Raw genomic sequence first — 23,382 nt, forward strand, 5'->3', positions numbered from 1 at the left:
GAGAGCCAAGCTACACCTCACTGATGACGCCCAATAAGCTGAAACATGTCTGGGGTTGCTTGTGGTCTGGTGCAGAATGCATGGGACCAAACAGTTCGGAATGGACTGCTCCTTTTGGGGCGGGACCAACCCTGATTTGCATACAGTCTTTCCCCTTTCTGTATTGGCTTGGCAGGCAAATAACTGGTCTGTAGGGTTGCCCAGAGCAATGCTAGAGGTGAAGATTAATTGAAAACCTTCCAGCCATCGCCTCTTTTGTGTTGCTGGCTCAGAATAAAGTACCTTTATATTGAGAAATGTCCATTAACAACTTTATATAATCTAAACTTTGCCTTCTGTCATCACAGCTCCATACATCAAAATGAATGCAACATTTATAAACAACATTTAACTTACAGTCTGATCTTTCAGTTCGCCTTGACAGCCTTCACAAAAACTAGGAAACAAAATAAACATTTAATTTCAGTGTTTTTTCAGATTTTACACACACACAATATCTGAGTTAAAAAAACATGAAAACATGTTTAATCACCTATTCTGCATGTATGTGTATATATACATTACTCACCGTAATCGTATTTCTGATGCTTGTATCTGCTTAGATTCACATGCTGTGCATAGGCCGACATCTAGTGGAAGCTGCGGAGTATTACAGTTGGTTTTTTCGAAACTCGAAAAAAGGGCGTCGACACAGGGCGTGCCAGTAATACTATCCCCAGTGTGACGTCCACTGTACCCATAATCCCTCACGCGTGTAGGACCCTCAGATTGTATTTTTTTCTGACATGAGGTAGCATGAGGAGTAGCGGGAGTACAGAGATCCAAGCAGATAGATAGAGACTACATGCATCCATGCGCCTTCTTTCAGAGGGGAGGAAGGGTGAGTCGCATGTGAATCTAAGCATATACAAGCATCAGAAATACAATTACGGTGAGTAATGTATCCCCCTTCTGAGGCTTGTGGAATCTGCTTAGATCACATGCTGTGCATAGATTAGCGAGCAGTGTTAGAATAAGGATGTGAGAAGGGTCATGAGCAAATAAATGTCTTAGAACTGCTTGTCCCAATTGAGTATCTGTCTCGGAATGAGTGTCAATGCAGTAGTGCTGAGTAAAAGTGTGAATAGAGCTCAATGTAGCTGCTTAGCAAATGGTGTCCAGGGGTACATTTGCAATGGAAGCCAGAGTGGCCCCAATGCCTCTTGTAGAGTGGGCTCTTGGCGTAAAAGGCAGAGTCTTTTCAGAAAGAGAGTAACATAGCTAGACACAATTAATTATCCACTTGGCACCTTTAGAGACGGGATTTCCTTCTCTGCCTGTAGCTACGGAAACGAACAGTTGGTCTGTTTTCCTTGGCGGCCTGGTCTTGTCTACATAGTAGAGGACCGCTCTTCGCACATCTAGAGTGTGTAGTTTCACCTCAGCAGAGCTTTTGGGTTCTTGGGAGAAGGCCGGAAGCTCAATGGACTGGTTAACGTGGAATTTAGAAATGAATTTAGGTGAGAACCTAGGGTGTGTTCGTAGAACCAGTTTATCTTTATAAACAGTAAAGAAAGGATCCTACACTGACAGAGCCTGAATTTCACTGACCCTTCTTATGGATGTAATGGCTACTAAGAAGGCAGTTTTATAGGTCAGGTGTTTGAGACTGGCTTTATGCATGGGTTCAAAGGGTGGGCCCATGAGCTTAGCAAGCACCACATTAAGGTCCCATCCAGGTGGTGGGTTTGAAATTGGAGGGTGGAGTCTCTTAACCCCTTCTATGAAGGATTTAACCACTGGTACCTTCCACCACAACACCTTGCTGTGGGAGGTGGTGTAGGCTGCCAGCGCTGCCAGGTGTACCTTGAGTGAGTTAAATACCAACCCTGCATCCAGCAGGTGGAGCATGTATGTGACAATATTGGAAGGAGTGCAATCAACCGGGTTGATTTGCTTATTCTGGCACCAGATAACAAATACTTTCCATTTATCAAAGTAACAGTGCCTCATGTTAGGTTTCCTAGATTCTTTTAGGATGTCCATACATCTCTGTGGTAAGTTGAGATGTCCAAACTATGACTTCAGGAGCCATGCTGCCAGGTTCATTGAGCTGTGTTGAGGATGCACTGTTTAACCTTGTTGCTGGGACAGTAGGTTGTACCAGCACGGGAGTCGGATGGGTTTGTACACCGCTAGTCTGCGTAGGTGTGGGAACCACGGTTGCCTCGCCCACATGGGAGCAACTAGGATGAGCGTCATCGATTCCCTGTGCATCTTGTTGACCACCTTCCTCATGAGAGGGGTTGGTGGAAAAGCGTAGGCAAACATTCCTGACCAGTTCCTCAACAGGGCGTTCCCATTGTATTCTGGCTGAGGGAACCTGGATGCGAATCCTGCGCATTGCCCGTTTTCATTTGTGGAAAATAGGTCTGTAGTGGGGAAACCCCACTGTGAGAAGATGTTTATACGACTTCTCTGAGTAGACATCATTTGTGTTCTACGGGGAGGTAGACATCATTCGTGTTCTACTGGGAGGGGATCTCTGCTCAAAGCATCCGCTAGTGAATTGAGATCCCCTGGAACATGTTGAGATGACAGGTAAATGTTCCATCTGAGTGCCCATATCCAAATTTTCTGGGCAAGTTTGGACAGATTTGGCGAACAAGTCCCTCCCAGTTTGTTTAGGTAAAACATTCCTGTTGTGCTGTCTGTCAGGCTCTGCACTGACCGGTTCAACAGGTGGGGCTCAAACGTTTGAAGCGCTCTGAATACTGCCAGAAGCTCTAGCAGATTGATATGATTCTTGGCTACTGTGTGAGACCAGAGACCCTGAGCTGTGTGGTGAAGGAGGTTTGCATCTGTTGCGACTACAGCCTGTACCTCTGGATCGTAAAAGGGTTTCCCCTTTGACAGGTTCTCTCTTGTCCACCAGTGAAGACTTTGTACCTGTGTTGGCGAAACAACCACTAGATCGTCCCACTGACCACTTGCCTGAGACCACTGTTTCGCCAACCATTTTTGCATGGGTCGCATGCGGAGGCACACGGGGGGGGGGGAGACCAGGTAAATACATGACACCATCATGCCTAGCAAACGCATCGCTTTGCGCACACTTATCTGGTGACCGGGCTGGTATAGAGGAATTTGTAGTAGTAGATTCCGAATTCTTTCCTCTTATGGAAAGGCCAACCCCTCTTGGGTGTTTAAGACAGCTCCTAGGAACTGTTTGGAGGTGCTTGGCACCAGAAATGATTTTTTCTCGTTTACGGAGAAACCCAATTCGAAGAGGAGGTCAATCGTTCTTTGAATGTTTGACCTGCAAATTCCTGGGGTCTCCCCGTGATAAGCCAGTCGTCCAGGTAAGGGTACACTGGGATTGCCTCCCTGCGTAGGTGTGCCACCGCCACCGCCAGTGCCAGTGCCTTGGTGAATACCCTTGGAGCCGAGGCTATACCGAAGGGCAGCACCTTGAACTGGTAGTGCTGACTGTCCACCTTGAAGGGCAAGAATCTTCTGTGCGCTGGGAACATGGAAATATGAAAATAGGCATCTTTCATATCCAATGTTGCCATGTAATCCCCCTTCTTTAGGAGGGGGATTAACTCTGAGAGTAGTCGTGCAAAACTTTTGGGGCTTGACATACTTGTTTGCAGTGCGTAAGTCTAATACTGGGTGCAAAGTCAAATCTTTCTTCGGCACAAGGAAGTAAGTTGAATAAATACCACTGTTTACCTGTTTGCCCGGGGCGAGTTCTATTGCGTCCTTTGCTAGAAGATTGACAATCTCCTCGAGGAGGATCTTCGGGTGGTCCAAGGAATGTATCTTTTGACATGGTGGGTGGTTTCGGGGACGCTGAGCAGTTCTATGCAGTATCCTGCAGACACTGTGGACAGCACCCATCTGTCTGATGTGATCCATTCCCAAGCTTGGGTGAAGTTGGAAATGCATCCCCCTACTGGGGATGCGTGAGAAGGGACCCTGAGCGCTGCGTCGCTGTTTTGCGGGAGGTGTGCCGCCTCTGCTGGGGCTCCCTCTACCTCTACCACGGCCCCTCTTGTTTCCTCTGCCGTAACTTTGGAAAGTCTGCTGGTTGTTACCCCATGATGTACCCTGCCCCTGTGTATAATTGTAGCCCCTTTGTGAATTTTGGCCGCGTGGGTGACGAAAATTACCATTGCCTCTTTGATTAGGGGGCTTGTTGGTCAACTGTCCCAGGGATTTCAGAGTATCATAGTCGTCTTTGGCAGTTTTTAATGCGTCCTCTACTGCTTTGCCAAACAGTAGATTAGGTTCCACCGGCGTGTCGAATAAGGATGCTTGTGTCTCGGGTTTAAACCCAGACTGTCTTAACCAAGCATGTCTCTTAATGACAGTGCTCTCTGCTATTACCCTGCCCGCGTTATCTGCGGCATCAAAGGTTGCCTTAAGGATGAAACCGGACACGGCTCTCCCCTCCGACGCGACCGGGGCCAACTGGCCCTTTAGTGGTTCCGGTGCAGAGACAATGAGGGCAGCTACCTGCTCCCACTGGTGGCAATTGTAACTTGCCAGCAGAGTGGTGGTGTTGACAATCCTTGCCTGGTAAGCGGAAGTGGAGGATACCTTCCTTCCCAACCCGTAAATTTTCTTGCTCTCCTTGTTTAGGGGGGCCTCAGATGATTGAGGTGTCCCTGCCCTCTTCCGGGTGTTAGTAACTACCAAGGAGTCAGGCTTCAGTTGACCCCTTATGTAAAGCGGGTCTGATTGGGCTGCCCTGAACAATTTCTCGATTCTGGGGTTTACTGCCCTGGTGAGGTTAGGCGTGAGAAGGGAAGGATCAATTCTCCGTTGGATGACTTGAGAATTGGAATGGCTTGGGCAATGGGTTTCTTTTCTCCCACTAGTTCCACAGCAAAGTCCCTCTCCTCCTGTGCTTCCTGAGTGTCTATGCGGAAGTGCTCTGCCGCTCTAGTCAAGACCTCATTTAGGAGGGGCTGGTTGTCGACTGGAGAGTCAGTAACCTGAGGTTCTTTGCCAACAGGGGAGTCTATTCTATAGACTTCTGCGTCATCTTCCTCCTCATCCTGGTTCTCGTCGTCCCCATAATAGTCCACCCCAGTTTGGTCGTTCAACGTTACCAAGTCTGGATCCTCATCCTGTTGTGGATCCTCACTATACTGGGTGTAAGGCTGGATTTAAAAAAGGGTCTGAAGTCAGACCTTGCGTTGGAGTCTCAAACCGAGGTTTCTTACCAGGGGACTGCGGGTCCCTAGATCCTGAAGGAGTAGCACCGTCAGGGGTATAGGTGAGGAAGTGCTCTGGGTTCTTGGAGTAGAAGTCTGCTAGGGAGGACATTCTAGTCATAAACCTGTCTATATCCTCACTGGTCCATTTTTTGGAGCTGGGAATGACCATTTCTTGAGAGGGTTCCCCTTCTATTCCTTGTCTGGACCTATGGGCCTGTACAGGGGTCTTGGATTGATGCTTATCTGAAGACTTAGAACTGTTTTTATGTATATGTGGTGCAGAAGAAGGGTGAGATGGTTTCTTCTGCTTTTACCCCCTTCCCCATGAGTAGAAGAGTGTTTCCCTGATGTTTTCACCTTCTCTGAGCTTTTCGACGCTTGGCGTTGAGATTTGGGGGTAGTGTCTCTTTCCTTCGAGTGAGGACGTCTGGACTCGGAAGCAGCCGCCGAACGGTCTGCCTGAGCAGACTCCTGGTGTGTGGCCTGGATCTGGCGGTCAGTTTCGTCTTCCGACGAGCGTACCTCCATGACTTTGGTGAGTGAGGCACCGTTGGCAACTGTGGACGGTTGCCTCGTGTGGTGCGGCGATCGTGATCGAGAACACCCAGAGGACACCGATTCGGTGGACTGCTCTCTTCGTGCCTCTTTCCGAGAACTCGACACACGTGTCGAGTCTCGGTTGGACTTCGAGTGTTTAGGTGTAGAAGTGGTGTGGGTAGCGCTCGTGTCGCCCGGTGTGCTCCCCATAACTGCCCTGCCGGACAATCTTCCGAGGTCGGGGACTTGCGCTTGGGCGTCTTTCGACACCTCCTTGCCCTCGCCGTCCGAAAGTACGGCGTCGCTGCCATCACTGAAGGCGCCCTCCGCTTCCATGGCCTCGAGTTGGCTGGCGTGGTGGGCCCAACGTTTGGTTGAGCGGTCCTTTAGCGTTTTAGCCTTGGACCGGCTACACGCTCTGCAGTTCGCCTCGGGGTGATCCCTCGGCAAGCAGAGGATACAGGTGGCATGTTTGTCAACCCAAGGATACATGCGGTTGCACTTGGGGCAAAATTTAAAAGCGGTACCCTCCATAAGCACCCTGTGGCAGCGGGCTAGTGTGTGTAGGAAAAATAAGAGTGTACAGTATGTTTCTACCCCCCACTCTCCCTACTTGCAGGGCCGAGGCCAGAGGCCTTCCAAGGCCCGGGCCGAGGCCAGAGGACTTCCTAGACCCAAATTCCGTTGTGCAGCTCTTGACGGTTGTTTCTTCTCCGGACCGGCGTCGATCTTCGAACTTCGATGTCTCGATGTGGGAGTGGAAGAAACGGGTAAATTATATGATTTTTAGCAAAATATGGATGAAAGCCAGGGAGCTCTGCAATTCTTCCGAAAAGTATGGCGGAAAAAAACAATCTCGGGGTCATACACGCGTGAGGGATCATGGGTACAGTGGACGTCACACTAGGGATAGTATTACTGGCACGCCCTGTGTCGATGACCATTTTCGAGTTTAGAAAAAAAAAAACTAATACTCTGCAGCTTCCACTAGATGTCGGTCTATGCACAGCGAGTGATCTAAGCAGATTCCAATATATATATATATATATATATATATATATATATATATATATATATATATATATATATATATATATATATATATATATATATATATATATATACATATATATATATATATATTTTCACTGTCAAGGATATGTAAACTATTATTGACTGACAAGTGGATACCTAGTTACAAGTCTTTAACCCTTATGTATTCCATGCTTCCATTTACAATAATGTTCCACAGCTAATTCCCACTGCCTTAACCTACTCGAGTAGAGGGGAGGCATCTAATCTAAAGGGAATAGAAGGGAGTCTAATAAGGAGGTCTGCTCCTGGATCAACATTATGTACTTGTTCTTTACGGTTCATTTACTATTGGATAGTTCGATACTATGGTAGTAAATTATCTTTTCAAGTGTTCAGTGAGTGGCCATAGTTGTCATGGATTCACACAAATATAGATTGAAATACATACAATATTTTATACATCTTGGACATGGCAAAAGAGCCTATAATTTACACAAGAACATTAAACAGCTTGTATAGTGCACACCACACGAAGGCACCAGGCAATGTCAAGCGGTAGGCATAGCACAGTGGGAGTCATGCTTGGTTAAATTGCCTGAACTGAAGTAAAGGAGAGGATTGGCCATTGTTTGATGGGCAGATCCAATCTTTTGTCACCTCAGCCGATGTGTCTGGAAGTCGGTACTCCCAGAGTCAACGTTGGCAGGCTCGTAAGGCATTGGTAGGGAAGTATGGTTGACTCGTGGCAGTCAGGTATGAGGTAGTAGTAGTAAAGAGAATATATAGGTCAAGTATGACCTAGTTTTAAATGGATGAGTTTTCTTGCAAGAAGCCAATCGAGTTCTCTTCGGAAAGGGGAAATTAGTAACTGTAGACTTGGGACCTGTGGAGTTTTCAAGGCCCTAAAGACGTTTACATTTGAAAAGAGGGGAGGGATTGCTGTGGAGAAGCCAAGTAGGGTGGGCGCTAGGTGAGTCACATGTAGCTCTGTGCTATCCTGCTTCCACATCTCTCAGAGTTAATACTGCTGAATAGCTGGCCTGGTATGAACACCAGAAGATTTGCTGCTCTGCAAGCGAGAACTTTCACGTTGCTTGGTGGATGCCTTCTGCTATGGCTACCTGCAACCTATACCGGTCCTGTGTACATAGAGCTGCACTCTGGCATGAGTTAGGTGGTTGCTGTGCATGATACCGCGGATAAACAGCTTCAGCTGGTAGAGGGATGTTATTTCTAGCTTGTCAACACCACTACTTCTCTATTAAGCCTGGTGAGTCTGCATCTTCTGCCCAGTCCCTTGTTCTCTGAGGCCCTGTGCACCTACCGTAATTTCTTTGGACAAGGCTGGATCTTAGACTCAGCAGGCACTGAGGCTTACATTATACAGCTGTGTCTAGGTAATACAACATTCAAAATGATGGTGCGAGTTCTTTTCAAAAGCTTGTTTGGCTGTTTGACTCAGCTAGGCTGGTTCGCATTATGGATCCCTGGCATCTGGGTTGATGAGTCTGCGGAAGCTGGACTTTGGTATATATATATATATATATATATATATATACATACATATACAGTGAACCTACAGCCAGCCAGTTTTAGCGGTTGTCTATACACTTAGTGCTTAAGGCCCCCAGGAAGCACTCCTAATCTGTGCCTGTTGCTAGCAGCTGATGCGATAAGCGATACTATACTCCTGACAGTAGCTATTGCCGGGAAAGAAGGATTCTACAAAAGACAGTCCAAGTTTGCATACTGTCACTAAAAAAGCACAACATCGGGGGAAGAGCACAGAGGTGAAATATGGAGCAGATGCGCGCTCGGAGGAGCCAACTATGAGGACCGTCTTGCTATGATGCAAGAGTTGCAGCAAGTCACTGGAAACATCGATCAAACATCAGATGCCTGGACTGCGAAAGCAAAGTCCTCTAGCAAGAAGCTTGAACAGCTATGTTTCAGGATGTCTGAAGCTGAACACAAAATATTTGAAAATGAAAATGTGATCCGCAGTGTGCCCAGCTTAATGTCACATCCCATCATTGACAGATACTTCAACTGTCTATCTAGAGACCTCATCCTTTGGCTAGCCCAAGAGATGGCAATCTTCACTACCAATCATCCAAGCTCCCGATTTTTCCAGATTACAGTCCATCAGTGCAATCTTCAATGATTTTCACAAAGCTCTCGAGTTGCATCTCCATTATTCAATGCTATTCCCTGATTATAAATTGTGTTCAAGAACAAAGCAAATGTTATGCTGATGCTATGCATTTAACCAACAAAGGCACAAGCCCACATAGCTGAGTTGGTTTTCCATTAACAGCAACCTTGATTACGCTCTTGGAACAATGGCTTCTTCAGTTGCGTTCTGGCCCAGTCTTTTGGTGTCAGGCCTCTGATCTCTCCTACTGTTTGTTAGCCTGTGCAATTTGTTTATATGATACCTGCTGAAATAAGCTGCATCTATTTTGCGTCTGTGTGTATATAGGGATAATTGCACTCCATAAGCCCCTTTGTCATTTTATTTAAAATTTATAAAGTGTGCTAAGCCCAAAGGCATTGAGGTGCTGAAACATACATGTTACTCACAGTGCTTAGAATGCTTAAGAGATAGCTGGGTGAGGTAAGAAGAAAACATACAGGACAAATTACACAAACTGCCAAGTTTAAAGGACTCTTTGGAAACCCAATATGAGGGCATGGCCCGTAGGACGGATGGCAGTGTGTTCCAAAGCATATTGTGCCCAGATGCCAGCCATTTCCAGCAGTTTTACCAAAGCCAGAAATCACTTTAAGATTATCAATAGGACAAGCTGGTGCAATGATAAATGTAAGGCGGTCAAGTCGGCTCTTCTGGCAGTATGAAAATCCCCCCACTAGCAAAAGAAACTGATATTGTTAAAGTTTGGGCAGAATATAAAAGGACGATGCTGGAGCAGAAATAAGAATTAGAAGAGGAAGCATGGAAGGAATCGACTAATGCTGCAGCCAACCCTAATTTGAAGACGTTTTGGGAACTTGCTAATAGGATGCCAACATTGAAAAGTGATTTGAACTGAAGGTAAATGTTTTCGATGCCGCCAGAACGGAACACCTTACGGTTTGTATAGCTCACAGGGAGATAATATTAATTAAGGTTAACCTGTTATACAAGGGTTAAGAGTCAGGTTTACGCCTATGGAGATTTTGTATGCTCTCCACAAGCTGGCACTAGGCAAAAGCCCAGGCCAGTTGCCCTAACAGTGGATTTATAAAGATTCATGGAAGATCTTTGGCCACCGTTTCTACCCATAGTGTTTAACAATAGTATCAATAGTATCCTTAGCACATGGAAATGAAACATTTTGTTCCCCTATTTTAAAAAGCGAAATGTGTACTACTCCCTAGCTGCGTATAAACCAATTTCTTTTGGACTACAAAAGTGAGGTTTTTGTCAGGGTATTGCTTGCTAGTTTACAGAACTGGGTTGGCAAAACACATTTGATCTGATACACAGTTAGGATTCAGGTCTGGCCTTGGAACAAGTGAACAATCCTTAAACTTGTATTTAATCCTAGATAATTTAATCTATCTGAAAAAAAGAAAAAATCTATCTGGCATTATTGGACCACAGCACTGCCTTTGACAAAGTCAATAGGAATAATTAGTGGCAATTGCTGAGGGAAATGAATTGAAAAAAAAATAGTTGACGACACACTCCTTGGGATATTGTACTGATGGATTCCATCTAATTGGTTGTATGAGTTGAACTAACTAGACATGAAACTTAAGGTGCCGGAGAGAAGACCCGGGTCTGGCACATGGACCGTACATATATGCTATACTAAAAAATAAGATCCCAGAAATGTGGGAACTCCCGTCCCCTACACACTGTAAAAGGCCTAATATCAGCCAGAATATTACTGTATACATTTTCAAAAAAGTGATGTAAAGAAATGTTAAAGTTGTCTTAATAAGATAAATGTTCAAATAGGTATTCTTCAAGACTTTGCTGACTGATGAAGCTTAAGGTGATCTTGTGTAATTCAAAATATTTGTATATAGCATTTTCAAATGATTACATCAATGTTTTCCTTTATTTAGCTAACTTCACAGTAAAGTGCCCCTGACGAAGAGCGTTTTAATTCAAAACGTGTTGGGCTTCCCATTAACCCAGAACATGTGAAGAATACAGAACTTTGTGAAATTCTTTTTCTTGAAGAATACCTCTTACTAAGACAACTTTAAAATGTTTCTACATCACATGTTTGAAAATTGGTATACTAATATTCTGACTGATATTAAGCCTTTGGGATTTTAGGCTTTTTGGGATCTTATTTGTAGGAAAATAATTTTGCCCAGAAGAATTGGTCCAACTATTATTTCATGTACACAAAGACAAGGAGGCATATGTGTGCTCAGCCCCGCTTGGACATTGCACCCAATTACAATTACAACCCGTTAAATTCGGGAGGATATCTCAGGGGGAACGCGCTCGCCTTGGAAGCAAGACGATGCTGAGCAACACAGGTCCGATCCCCGGGTCCGCGCTTAGAAACCTCTGGGTATTAAGCGCGTTATAAATAAACAATTACCATTACATTTACCCCGCTGTTTCCCATAGAAAGCGGCGTATGGCACGGCTGCCTGCTGGCCCCTTTGTTGTTTTCTTTATATATTCATGATTTAATCAAGCACCTTAATGGCTGTGAAGCAGATGTTTCTTGCTTTGGCTCTAAATTGATTGCACTGTTGGCATATGCTGTTGACAGTGTTGCTTGGTCAGGCCCTTTGATCTTTGCAAAGGCCCATAGATGCCTGCTGAGCATTAATGGGGGAACTCTACCTTTTAGTTAAAGTTTTAAAGTCAACAACAATGGTGTATTCAGCAGCACAGTGTAATAATAACAATAGTCCCACCTTTTGGAATAAAAAAAGAAAAGATCACTGGGGCAGAATCCTTTGATTATGTGGCAGTTATTTTTACCAAAGATTTGAGAGGGAAGGGCTAGAGGTTGGGAAATAAGAATGAGAGAGGCCATAGGGGGAATACAGTGTTTTGCTAAATCATCTAAGGGCCAGTCAGTTCAGATGTGCTTGAAAATATACAGTCCAAAGCCCAAAGTAGTGGGCAAGTCTGGCACAGGAATCTGGGGATTTTCAAATGATTCTAAATTAGGTATTGTGGACAATGGTTACCTATAGCACATATTCCGGCACCCAATTTCGCAGTTCATGCATATTTGAATATGCCTTACAGAGAAGATATTTTTACTCTTGAACTGCCTATTTTGCGGCTAAAATTGTGCTGACTGGTGGTCAGATTTCCTTAGAACCATTTGCCTGTAATACTTGCTTTTACTTTTCATCTGCATCACCCTTTGTTATGTACTTGTTATGCACTTGGTGTTTTAAATCCAACTACTGCATGCACTTGGTATTTAAAAATGCACTTGCCGATGAAATCTCGCATTTCTTAGATGAGAATGAACCCTCTGTGTCCAGCTATGCTACACTGTGAGAGACATGTAAGATATATAGGCAAGATGTTTGCATCACTAATGAGTCTGATATGGTGATAATAACCCAAAATAAAATGTGCTCCCATGAAAATCAACTGAAACAGCTTGAGGTTGAATACGTGTATACTAGATCCGACGCATTTCAAATATGGGACTTTTTAACTGAACCTATAGATCTTGTTGATAAGAAAGCCAAATTTGACTTGTGTCTAAAAATAGCATCCACTTATGGGAAGGAGCATCATCCAATCCTTGGTTTATCCTGCCATTCAAAGTAATAGGGACTGATCTGAAATAGAGGGGAACATTTCCTGAGATGGCATTTCGTGCACTCTTTCCTCAGGGGGTAACTGGGTGGATCACTTGCCTTTAGTAATGAGAGGTATAAACAATGTACCACGGCAATCACAAAGTGATGAAACCACGATTTGAAACACTGTTTGGCAAGCCAATCTACATGCCTGACTTGTACAACACATCCAGGTCTCTTACGAGGTTAGAGCAATTGCTAGTCACACACTACTGAGAGATTCCTTGAAGGTGGAAAAAGAGCTCCTGGCTAAAAAGAACATTTTTAACTAGGGTATCTGGGTTTTTGAGAAACTGCATAATGCACACACTTTTGGCCTTACGTACAGGCAACTAGTGCAGGTTACCAAGTTTGTGTGTGCAAGAAGTAGTCCTTCCAGCGCTGCTCCACAAAAAAGTAACACACTAGGTTTCAATTGACAACCTGAAACCAGATTCAGATTCAGATGGTTATTCCCCTGTACCCAAAAAAAGGACATGTTTTATCCTGAACTACAAAGACAAAAGGCAAGAGATGGTGGGGAGAAATAATGAAGGAGATCAAGAAGAAACATCCAGATATAGCTGTATGACACACACTAACAGAGACTTTCCCAGAACTGAAGAATTCAATATTTCCATAAACCACTAGCATTTTGGGACTAGAAGCCAGTTCTGTGGCATAGGTTGGGAAATAGTTTTTGGGACTAAAGCTTAGTTTTATTTTTTGCTGTGGATGAGCCTCATCATTTTTTTTGGATTTGTACAATCACTAACATTTTTGAGACCAGCAGCAAAACATCATGCTGGTTAATTTGACATCAGCCTACCCACATTCACTTCACAAGAGGGATGTGCAGGTTAGAGTCCATGCAACCATGCACATTCACCCACTTGATTTGGGTCGGTTCTGGGGGAAACAATACAGAACATATAGTGGGCCTACCATGCAAATCAGGTACACGCACACTATCATTGATATAAGAGCCAAGAATGTATCTCCTAGTGTCCCTGTTTGAGAAGTATATAGGGATATATGTAAGGTCTAGACTTGAGACTTTTGGCCAGGAAACTCTATTGAATCCTGAAGATGACATGAAAGAGTTGCCGGGCATGGCGGAACATATCTGGTTTGTTAGCTACTTTGCCACATTTTCGTTTTACAAATATATAGTTGATTAACAAGAACCACTTGGATCATCGTGCAGTTCCATTTTCAGATTCACCTCCTGAATTTAAAGCACAGTTTCTTTATATGACACTGGGATCTCACCAAAAGGGTGTATACAATTATAACAATGAATATACTTTTACTGCTCCTCCAAATGAGGACACTTTCTATTGGTCTACAAACACTGTAGCAAGGCATACATTCGTTTTAAAAAATTCAGCCGTTTTCTCATTAAAATTCTCTTGATTAGCAAACAAACATATCATCAGAAGTTATTTTTACCCAATAAACAAAATCAGCAAATATACAGCATTTGTGTGTACCGGTGCAGACATTAGTGAAATGAACGTCTGTAAAATGTAAAGGTTAGCTGCATGAATGGACACTAATACATATGATAAAAAAACAGTGTTCGGTGCAAGTATATGTGGATCTGGGTGCAGTTGGTGTTACACAGGGCAGTATCCCGTAATATTGTATGCTTGATACATCATTTGCTGCGTTACAAGTTCAGAAGTTTCATAAATCAAAAAGTTAACGGTGTTAAAGGAAAGTCATAGCCTGAGACGAAGTACATAGTATGGTGTTGGGGCAGGCATGCAATTGTCAACTTCAGATGGACAACATGGCCTTTAATGGTCATTGATATCAACTGTTCTCAATATAGCGTTAAACACCACTTTTTAAGGGGGAGGGCAGGGCTGATAACAGTCCTCAAACCCAAGCCAGTTATGCCAAAGCACAGCATTCCAGCCCTGCACAACCATGAAAGCATTATTTATCGCTTATAGAACTCGGAACTGCCATCTGGGGTGCTGATACTTTTCTGGTTTGTTTTTTGGGGATCTAGGCTTTTGCTCAATTCATGATTCCCTTAAAAGAAATTACCCAAATGTTACATCAGTAGCACAGACTGCACTGGTCACCTGGCTACCCTCTGATTTTGGGCCCAGGTCCCTGCCCGCCCAGTTGCACACCCGCACTGTCTCCCGGCAATCCTTGAACTTGGGTCTGTATCTGTAAACCTACAGTCCCCTACCTGCACTTACCCTTGCACCTGCCGCCAGCTGGCCGCACTTCTTGCTAGTGTTTTGATCCCTTGTACAGCACTGCCCCCCCACTTTCCCCTGGCACTTTTCCTCTCCCCCTGCCCCTGCACTTGTGCGATCTCAATGTCACTTGGCCTAGCAAGATTGCGGTCTCCGTCCTCCCTATGTTCCCCCTTCCTTGCCTCGTCGAGCTTGGAAACTTTTGTGTATAGGCGCGTTACAAACGCCATATCATATGGTGCAACCATTTTTACTCACTACACTAAAACGTGTGTATGTGGTGCCTGATCAGACCTGCTTTCTTGCTTGTGTAGTCAGATTGCACTCCCTGTTTGGATAGTAAATGTCTAAAAGTGTGAACTCCAATCTGGAAAACCGTTGGAAAATGTGTCTTCAAAGGCAGTCACGTTTAAGATTTGCAGATGACTGTTGGACTTTCCTTATGGATAATGTAAAGGCATCATGAAACAAGACACAGACAACAGATTCACTTTCTTATCAAAAATGACTATTTTTATGTCAGGATAGATTAAAGCCTAACTTGCCCTATACTAAAGAAACGAAGGATCGTCTGTGTCAGTAAATTCAACTTAAGTCTGTCTGTGTCCAAAACCTATACTTGCCCTCACAACTAGAAACGTACAATGTGTAGGGATGGCAGCACCAAGACAAACAGTGTTCAAAATAAAGTTCTGAGTTTCTTCCAGCTCAGGCTTGGTTCAGCTTCCCCTTCCCTAAGTTCAAACAGTTCCACAAAGGAAAAAAAAGGATTACGGGTTCCTTTCCCAAATATGACACAATCCTGGAATTCTCAGAGTTCCCTTCCCCAGGTTCAACACAGTTCCACATGATTCAAGTCTATTGTTTCTCAACAATATCGGCACCTCCAATTTTCACTCCTTCTGACTTGTATCAACCAGCTACATTAGCACTTATCACACATCCTTTGTCCTTGAGCTTTTCTTGGCTCTTCCTCCAGTTAAGCTACTTGATCGAGGCGCAGTTGTCGGACCCCACAGTCCTCCCACTACGGGTCGCGCACCGCTAACCCATGGCACTTTGTGAGGCTCTTAATAGCAGCAGTCAAGTCATAACATCTTATATGTGTTGGCAATCTTGTGGCTTTGCCACAACTTGCATTCACCTAGGCCCTCTGGATTCAACAACTTGTCTGTTACACTTTTCATTCAGTTCATAAATATCTCTGACAGTATTCACTTTGTTTTTCAATGCTTTTAGCAAAAAGCCCTCCTTTCAACATAGGACGTTTTTCTTTTTCCGCTACAATGTCACATGATGATGATTGCCATATCTTCTGTTAAATTCAGTATTTAATATTTGCCACTGTATTCCACCCAATACTTGGCACCGTTTTCATAATTCCTTTGTTCGAGTTCCAAACCGTCTTATTATGAGCTTTTTTCTTGCTCGCAAACATTAAATGTCTCACATTCGCCCCAGAGCACCCTGGTACGAGTGTTCCCTGTCTCACACTCAGCGGGGCTGCTCTGCTGTTCTCCGTTCTGCTCTCTAATCCTAGATAGACCTCAGGAGTCCCAGCAAGCAGTGCTCGCTTTTTGAAAACCTTTGTGCAGTGGCCCGCGGCAGTCAGGAGTTCTCTGTGTTCCGCAGCTCCAGCTGGGAAGACGTAACGCAGGCAATTGCTGGGATTTTGATCCTCCCACGGGCCGCTGGGGTCGCGGTACCACTCTCCTCCCTGGGGAACACACAGCGGCCACTCTGCCGGTCCTGCTCCAGCCTGCTCCTCGCCACACATCTGCCACCTTCTCTCCAGGCAGGTTCTCTGTGCTCTGTTGCTTGGGCCTGCTTTTCAGTACCTGTAACCTCCCAATATGTTGCAGGTGTCAGTAGTTTGCCGGACTATCATTATCCCAATTATCTGGACATAATCCTTTAGAGGCCTCTTCCTCGTCTCAGTACTATAGTGGTGAAATGGACTAGAAGTGTGCATTACTCCTATCCCCTCTTCCTCATCCCAGCCTTAAGGGGCCTGAATGGGATACAGTTGGTGTATTTGTCAGTGGGGAAGATTGGTAATGGCTTATTTTAGTGGGGAGAGGAAGGATGTATTTTGACCATTTCTTGATTCAATTAGACAAGGGGAATGTGGGTCTAATCTGCCCATGTAAGGAGGTGTTCTGATTATTCTTTTCCCGGTCTCTCTATACGGGTGATGGTTCATCTTGGAATGGAAACAGGAAACAACAAGTCTCGCCTGCGGGCATCCTCTCCCCAATCCCCAAGGACCCTCCACTCAGGTGATCCTCCCTTGCATCTCCAACCCCAGGGTCAGGATCTAAAAGCAATGGCCTTTCCCTGGCTCCCTGAGAAGAGGATCCAAGGGGAGTAGGTGTGAGGATACCTACAGGGTTCTCACAATAAATTGTGTATTGTTCTAATCAAATCTACAATTACATCTCTAAGGAAGTAGAAGCATTGTTGTAGCACATTGAAGTTGTCATCTATGGCATAGAGCTCTATGCTATGATCTTCTAGATGTTGTATAGCTGAGACAGTATCCTGCCAGGAATGTAAAGATTGTGCATGTTCCCTGTAGCGCAAATGCCTAGTTTTCCCTATTTGTGTGGTAGCAGTCCAATTGATGGATGAACTGCATGTATAACTGTCATGTATGATTAGGTTAATGTTTTGCATGCTTAGCCATTGTCTGGCACAACTTCCCAACTGAGCCTACAAAGTTTGATCTACACTGGATCCAAAGCACCTTTTATTGTGCGCCTTGGATCGTAGCCCAATGAAGCTAACATACCAGAAGCATATGCGATGTGACTTCTACCACAAAGCATGGCTTTTGCTTTTTTTTCAGCTCAGACCTTGCCTGCCAACATGCTAGCTCTACAGTGCCATCTCCATGCACTCATCAAGATCGCCACCACATCTTTTGTTCTAAGGGACCGATTCTCGCCAGGAATCTTCGGTCATATTAGCATAAAACATTCTATCAAATATTACAGCAGAACATACAATTAGCAATGCAGTATGCAGTTCTGTAGGTGCGCTAATTAAATTGACATTTGTGTAGCACAGCTAGCTATTTAAATTATTCTATTCAATGAAAGCACAGATCACTCTGCATTCCTCTCCTGCCCTCAGGCATCTCTCCACCCTCTTCTTCTGTTCACTTCAAGTTCAAAGGATGGAGAGAGAGTGCAGCAGTAATCATCTCCTCCACTCTTAAAAGTGCCAAAGGTATGTGTGGGAGTGCTAGGCAGGAACGGTTATATGTTTTTCACATAATTGCAAACCAGAAGTAATCAGGATGATTCTTTTATTAAGATAACTATATCCTATTCGGTAAAGATCAGTAAGTGTTAACTTTATTTTTTTAAAGACAGTCCTGCAATTCCATTCCTAAATTGTTACATATTGCATAATTACCGTATTGCCACAATAAAACACTTCATTGTCTCCATGTTTTTTAATAACATTTAGGTTAGTATACCTAAATCTCATAGTGTCAACCATATTTAATGTTTTTGTGGAAGGTGCATCATATTGACGAGAGAACACTTTTGAAAATGTACTTGATCACTCGGCCAAATGCTTTTGATGGCATACATCGTTCTGTGACCTGCTGGTTGCATGCATCTGTGCAACTGGTGCTCAACCCATAAGCTGATCCCAAACTCCTTGACATTCTATCATATCCCCCTGTTGCTTTACACCAGCTACCCTGAAAGTGAGATGGTTGCAAACTACAATATTCCACTGCTGGACTGCCCTTGTAGGTGGGACCAGACTGAAACCAAATGGATATTTATTCTCTGTGAAGGGGGCAGTGAACTGAAAAGTTGTTGTAGGCCCTCCTGAGTGGAAGGAATTCCACTGAACAGGTTATTTGAACCTTGTTCGTCTTCAGCAGAGGGGCCTCCACCCTCTTGTTTAATCTTGTACAATATAACACCTAGCTTTCCTAGTTCTCTGCCTGATACGCCAGCCATTCTGCTTAATCTCTTACTTTCTACATAATGAATAAACAAAGCTAACTAGATGTTTATGCAAAGAGTGATCATTAGTTCCATGCAGTCTGTACATCCACAGATCTACTGCAATAAGTATACACTGTAGTTAGAGCTCACTTTGCTTTACATATTGGCACCCACGGGAAAGAGCTGGCCAATCCAGAGGCCTTGAATGCAAGCAGAATCTGCAAGTAGCTGCCCACATTTCATGCTGCCCAGCTCTCACCCTGTCCTTGGAGGCAGTGCCCCAGGCTGAGTCACTACTGGAGTGCCACACCTAAATGCCCACTCACCTGCGCACCTCCTGCCTCACCACTAGTTCCTGGAAATAGTTTTACATTTACAAGCAAGAAAGCAGGTCTGATCAAACCCCACATACACAGGATTGAGTGTAGTGAGTAAAACACCTTTGCACCATATGTCTGGGTTACTGATGTAACATTTTACAATCCACTGAGTCTTTCGCATTCCAGTTCATACAAAGCCCACGGGAACTCATTTTGCTCATCGGAGTAAATTGCCCAGAGTGGACTGCTTACGTTTTCACTTACGTGCAAACAGGTCCCCTCTGGAAAATGTTCATCTTTTGCAAATGAGAAGTATAACCTTTCTTTTGAACTTCACAGTTCAAATGGAATACATTCCGCCTGCCATGCACAAATGGCAGGCAGCGTTAATGATTTCTAAGGAATCTGCATGCTTTTTGCTGGTGCAAAAAACAGCCGTATTCCACAGAAAATCATTGGTTTTACACTAGCACGAAAATATCATGCTAGCGTAAAACCAGGTTGTTTTTGAAGGCGGAAGACAAACAGGATGCAGAAAAGTAACTTATGTTCTGACCCCCCCCCCCACCATCCACCTTCAGAAACAATGAAAATTCTCCCTGTAGCGTAAATGGAGACGTTAAGACAGGCATAACACCATTATGCGTGTCTTTAGCCTCTCCATTTACGCTTCAGGGGATGCAAAAAAGAGCTCAACTTTGTTTTACTAATCACAACAATCATGTGGTAATCTGCATCAAGTTGAGCAACAATAGATGATGACTTCATATGAAGTTCCCTACATATGACTGTGTGGCACAATGGGGTACAAGCATCGGCCAGTATGTCCTTAAAGACTGTCGAGGAACCAGGCAAGTTAAATATCAAATTATCACAAAAAACAGAGCCCTGTAAACCATCATCAAATTCTACAATCACTACCATGAGTGCAGTAACACTAGAAACATTTTTAAGCAGGTTTTATTTTCTACCCAGTAGGTCCTACATCATCCAGTTCAATGCTACGTGCTGTGGTATGGCTGTGGGAATTGACAGCCTCCTCACGGTCACCCATGTGGTCAATTGATGTGGAATCATTCTCCAACCACCAGTGCATGCTGAACGAGGGAAACTGCATTGGCCAGAAGCCAAGCTCTGGCATCTCCAGTTTCCATTAATGTTGTGGATGTTGGCACACCTCAAGAACATCAAAATAACAATTGCCAGTACTGCTGGGACATTTCAAGAAGCAGCTGAGAAAGCAAGGTACCAGACCAATTCCATCCTGGAAGAAAATCGAACTTGCCAGATGCCATGAGCACAATCCTGAAAAGTCTGTAGTTGCTTCCGTTCTAGGAACAGCCACGGTCTGGGTAACACACTATCTTCGTTACAGGATCAGGAATTCTAGACTTATTGTTAAGTCTGGGTACTGGCATTTCACCTTTGTTTTACATATTTGAAGCTAAGGTAATCCTGCTCCTCCACAACTTTCTCTTCAGGAGTGGAAAGCAACAAAAAGCTTAAGGACTGCAATCTTCATTGATGAACACAACTACAAGGCAATTCTTCCATAAGGTGAACTACATCTGCAAAGACTTACGAAAGTCGCTTCCTGCTCTGTTTGCATTTGCAAGCTACAGTGAGAACATACTCATATAGCTTCAACTTTATCTCCAACTCAGTTTAACAAAAAACAGCAATTGGGAACAAGTAAGAAGACACAGCTACATAGTTACAGTAATAACTAACTCATCTTTCCTCATCGCCAACTCAGTTTAGCAAAAACCAGCAATTGGTAATCAGAGTACGAAAATGCTAGAAGCACCTGGGCTGTTCATCCTTTGCACCTTTCAGACACCACCAGTTCCTACAGTGAGCCACCTGCAAAACAACTGTGGGAGTGCTTGTCGCTGATTGCAGACCATGGGATTGAATTGCTTCACAGAAAACTCACCAGCACAAGTCGGTGTACAGGCTAAGAAAGACAACGTCTAAGTAATTGGAACCAGTCCATCATGCACAAATGCAGCAATAATGGATGATTACAAATCATGGCCTTCCTCGTTGTTGTGAACCCACGTTCTGCGTAAGGCAGGAATGGTGGGTCTCCTACTTAGGGAAACCTTCCCCCTCAGACTGTGGGTAGGAAGAAAACACTGCCAGGTCAGGGGCTCAGGTGAAAAAACAGGAGAACGCACGGACAAGCTGTAAGGAAGAAGAAAAGGGAAAACAATCACTATACGTACTTCCAGAGCAAGCACTCGCTCCACTCCCCTAAATACCTGAATCCTACCTGGATATAGTATGTGAAGAATGATGAACCTATACCTGTGGTATACTCCTACCAAGCATCAGAAAGTCCATAGACCAGGAGAACCACCCGACGTTGGTTGACTGCGGATGTACAGTTCATGCAATCCAGGAGCTGGCACGAGGGCACAAATCAAAAATCAAGATATGCTGGGGCCTACTCCTTAATGTCACGAGGGTGCAACTATGGACAGGGAAGTCAGAGATACAAGTCTGGTTCTTTCTTTGCAGATACAATCCAAGAAAGTTCAATAGGGCAATCCAGTGGAAATCCAATAGGCAGGCAAAAGCAAATAAGCAGGAAATCAGTTCAACAATGTGACAACCGAAATGGGACAGGAGATCACACTGAACTCCAAAGAAAGGTTAAGTCAATGAGCAGGGAGTAATCCAGTAACCAGGAGAGTAGTCCGACAAGTCAACAGCCAAAACACGGCAGGAAGAAACAGGCGCAAGTACAAGGATAGCAGAAGCGGTTCAGCAACAGGAGATCAAAAAGCATCAGAGAAAACGTAAGAAAGAAGAACAGCAATGGCAACTCACTGCAAAGCAGTTTAGGAGTGCCAGAGCCACCAACCGCTCCCTTTTATAAATTAAATGTAAGACATGGCAGTGCCTGCTGGCAGTGAGGCGACGGGATGCACCAACGTCAAATGCTGTAGACCGGCAGACTGCTTACTCGCAGGAATTTACTTTCTTCTTTTCCCTGATCATGCGAAACGCTGCCCCAGTCAGGAAAGACGCCACCCCTGCCAGATGACGAGATGCGGACGTGTGGTGTCTGGGGTCAGCAGGAGACACAGGTAAGATGCGGGAAGGACGGTGGAGCCTGTAAGTACAAAAGTGAAGTGTACTTTATTATGTTACACGGTATACGTTAAAAGGAGGGAGAGAGCAGCTAATTGTGATGCTGGAAATGAATCGGAGGGACAGGGCCTCCGTATCTTTGTCCTTTACTGCTTCTTATCGTGTGTTCTGTCATGTTTTCCGCGCAGGAGTTCATTTGGGACTCCTGGCGGTGCAGCTCTCTCTTTTGGTTTGGTGAACAGACCCATGGGATACCCTTATGGCACCCTTGCGTAGGGGAGCAACCCTGTGCCCCTAGTGTATGTTTTTGGGCACCTGTGTGTGATCCACAGAGCAGGGTACGGGCTTGTGTCAGCTCCGTGCTGAAATGACTGGTGCCCTGAGCGTCCTCCATTTTGGGATGCACAGGCCCCGTCATTGGAATCGGTAGATTCCTGAGGGAGGCAAAATGGCCCCCATGGCCTCTTGCCTTCCATCACCTGTTACCTTGATCTTCCCAAAGTCCCGGGAATCCCTGCCTCTGTCCCGTCCCCCTGACTGGCTGTTGGGTGGAAGTTCCATATATGGTAGTGTGGGGAAGTGCCGACCAGACTGGCTGGAGCCTTCTCAACGAGCGTATGTTGTGGGTACGCCTGTGGGTGGGACCTGGGTGAATGGAGTGTGTGACGAATACGCATTCTATGTTGTGGGCGTCTAGTATCTGGTGTTTGACACAATGACTGGGACAGCCCTGCCCGAAACCGGTATGAATGCAGTATGGAGTGTTGAATGGCTCGGTACTTGTCCCACTACACATAACTTGTTGTGAGTGTCTGGAGAGAAGTGAATAGCCTGAATGCACTTTGTGCCTGATTGGCTGCCTGCCTGCCTGAATGTCCTTAGTCGTGATTGGATGCTTGAGTGTGACCCAGCGGAATGAATGGGTGATAAACAGTATATCTGGGGACCTCTCACTGCTAGGAATCGTGTTCAGAAGCTGAAGTCCACTACGACGAGTAACTGGAGTAACTGAAGCTTGACCTTGAGCCCTGCTGGACGAGAAGAATTGCTGTTGCTCTCCTTCACAATCTGAAAGCTGCTGTGCCTCCAAGGACTGACTCAGGGAGGACCTGGTATGGCGCCCTCTTCTCGAGCTACGAGGGACCATCGTGCAACAGTTGATCTTTGCCTAAGCTCCCTGGTAGACAGACCTTCGACAGGCTGCCGACTC

The 23,382-nt window shown here is 44.8% G+C and overlaps 1 protein-coding gene across 2 annotated transcripts in view; it reads right to left on the reverse strand.

Annotated features, from left to right (window-relative positions):
* Positions 1-23,382, reverse strand: part of LOC138511696 (general transcription factor IIH subunit 2) — a 1,250,606-nt gene that overhangs the window by 103,925 nt on the left and 1,123,299 nt on the right. The window contains exon 15 of one of the 2 annotated variants that reach the window (XM_069627530.1): positions 397-436. The exons of the other annotated variant lie outside the window; for it this stretch is intronic. Coding sequence (XP_069483631.1) covers positions 397-436 — 40 coding nt within the window. The remainder of the gene's footprint in view (positions 1-396; positions 437-23,382) is intronic. 2 annotated transcript variants of the gene reach the window in all.

This window comes from Ambystoma mexicanum, chromosome 6p (assembly GCF_040938575.1).
Source record: "Ambystoma mexicanum isolate Mex_15411 chromosome 6p, UKY_AmexF1_1, whole genome shotgun sequence".
Taxonomy (NCBI): Eukaryota; Metazoa; Chordata; class Amphibia; order Caudata; family Ambystomatidae; genus Ambystoma; species Ambystoma mexicanum.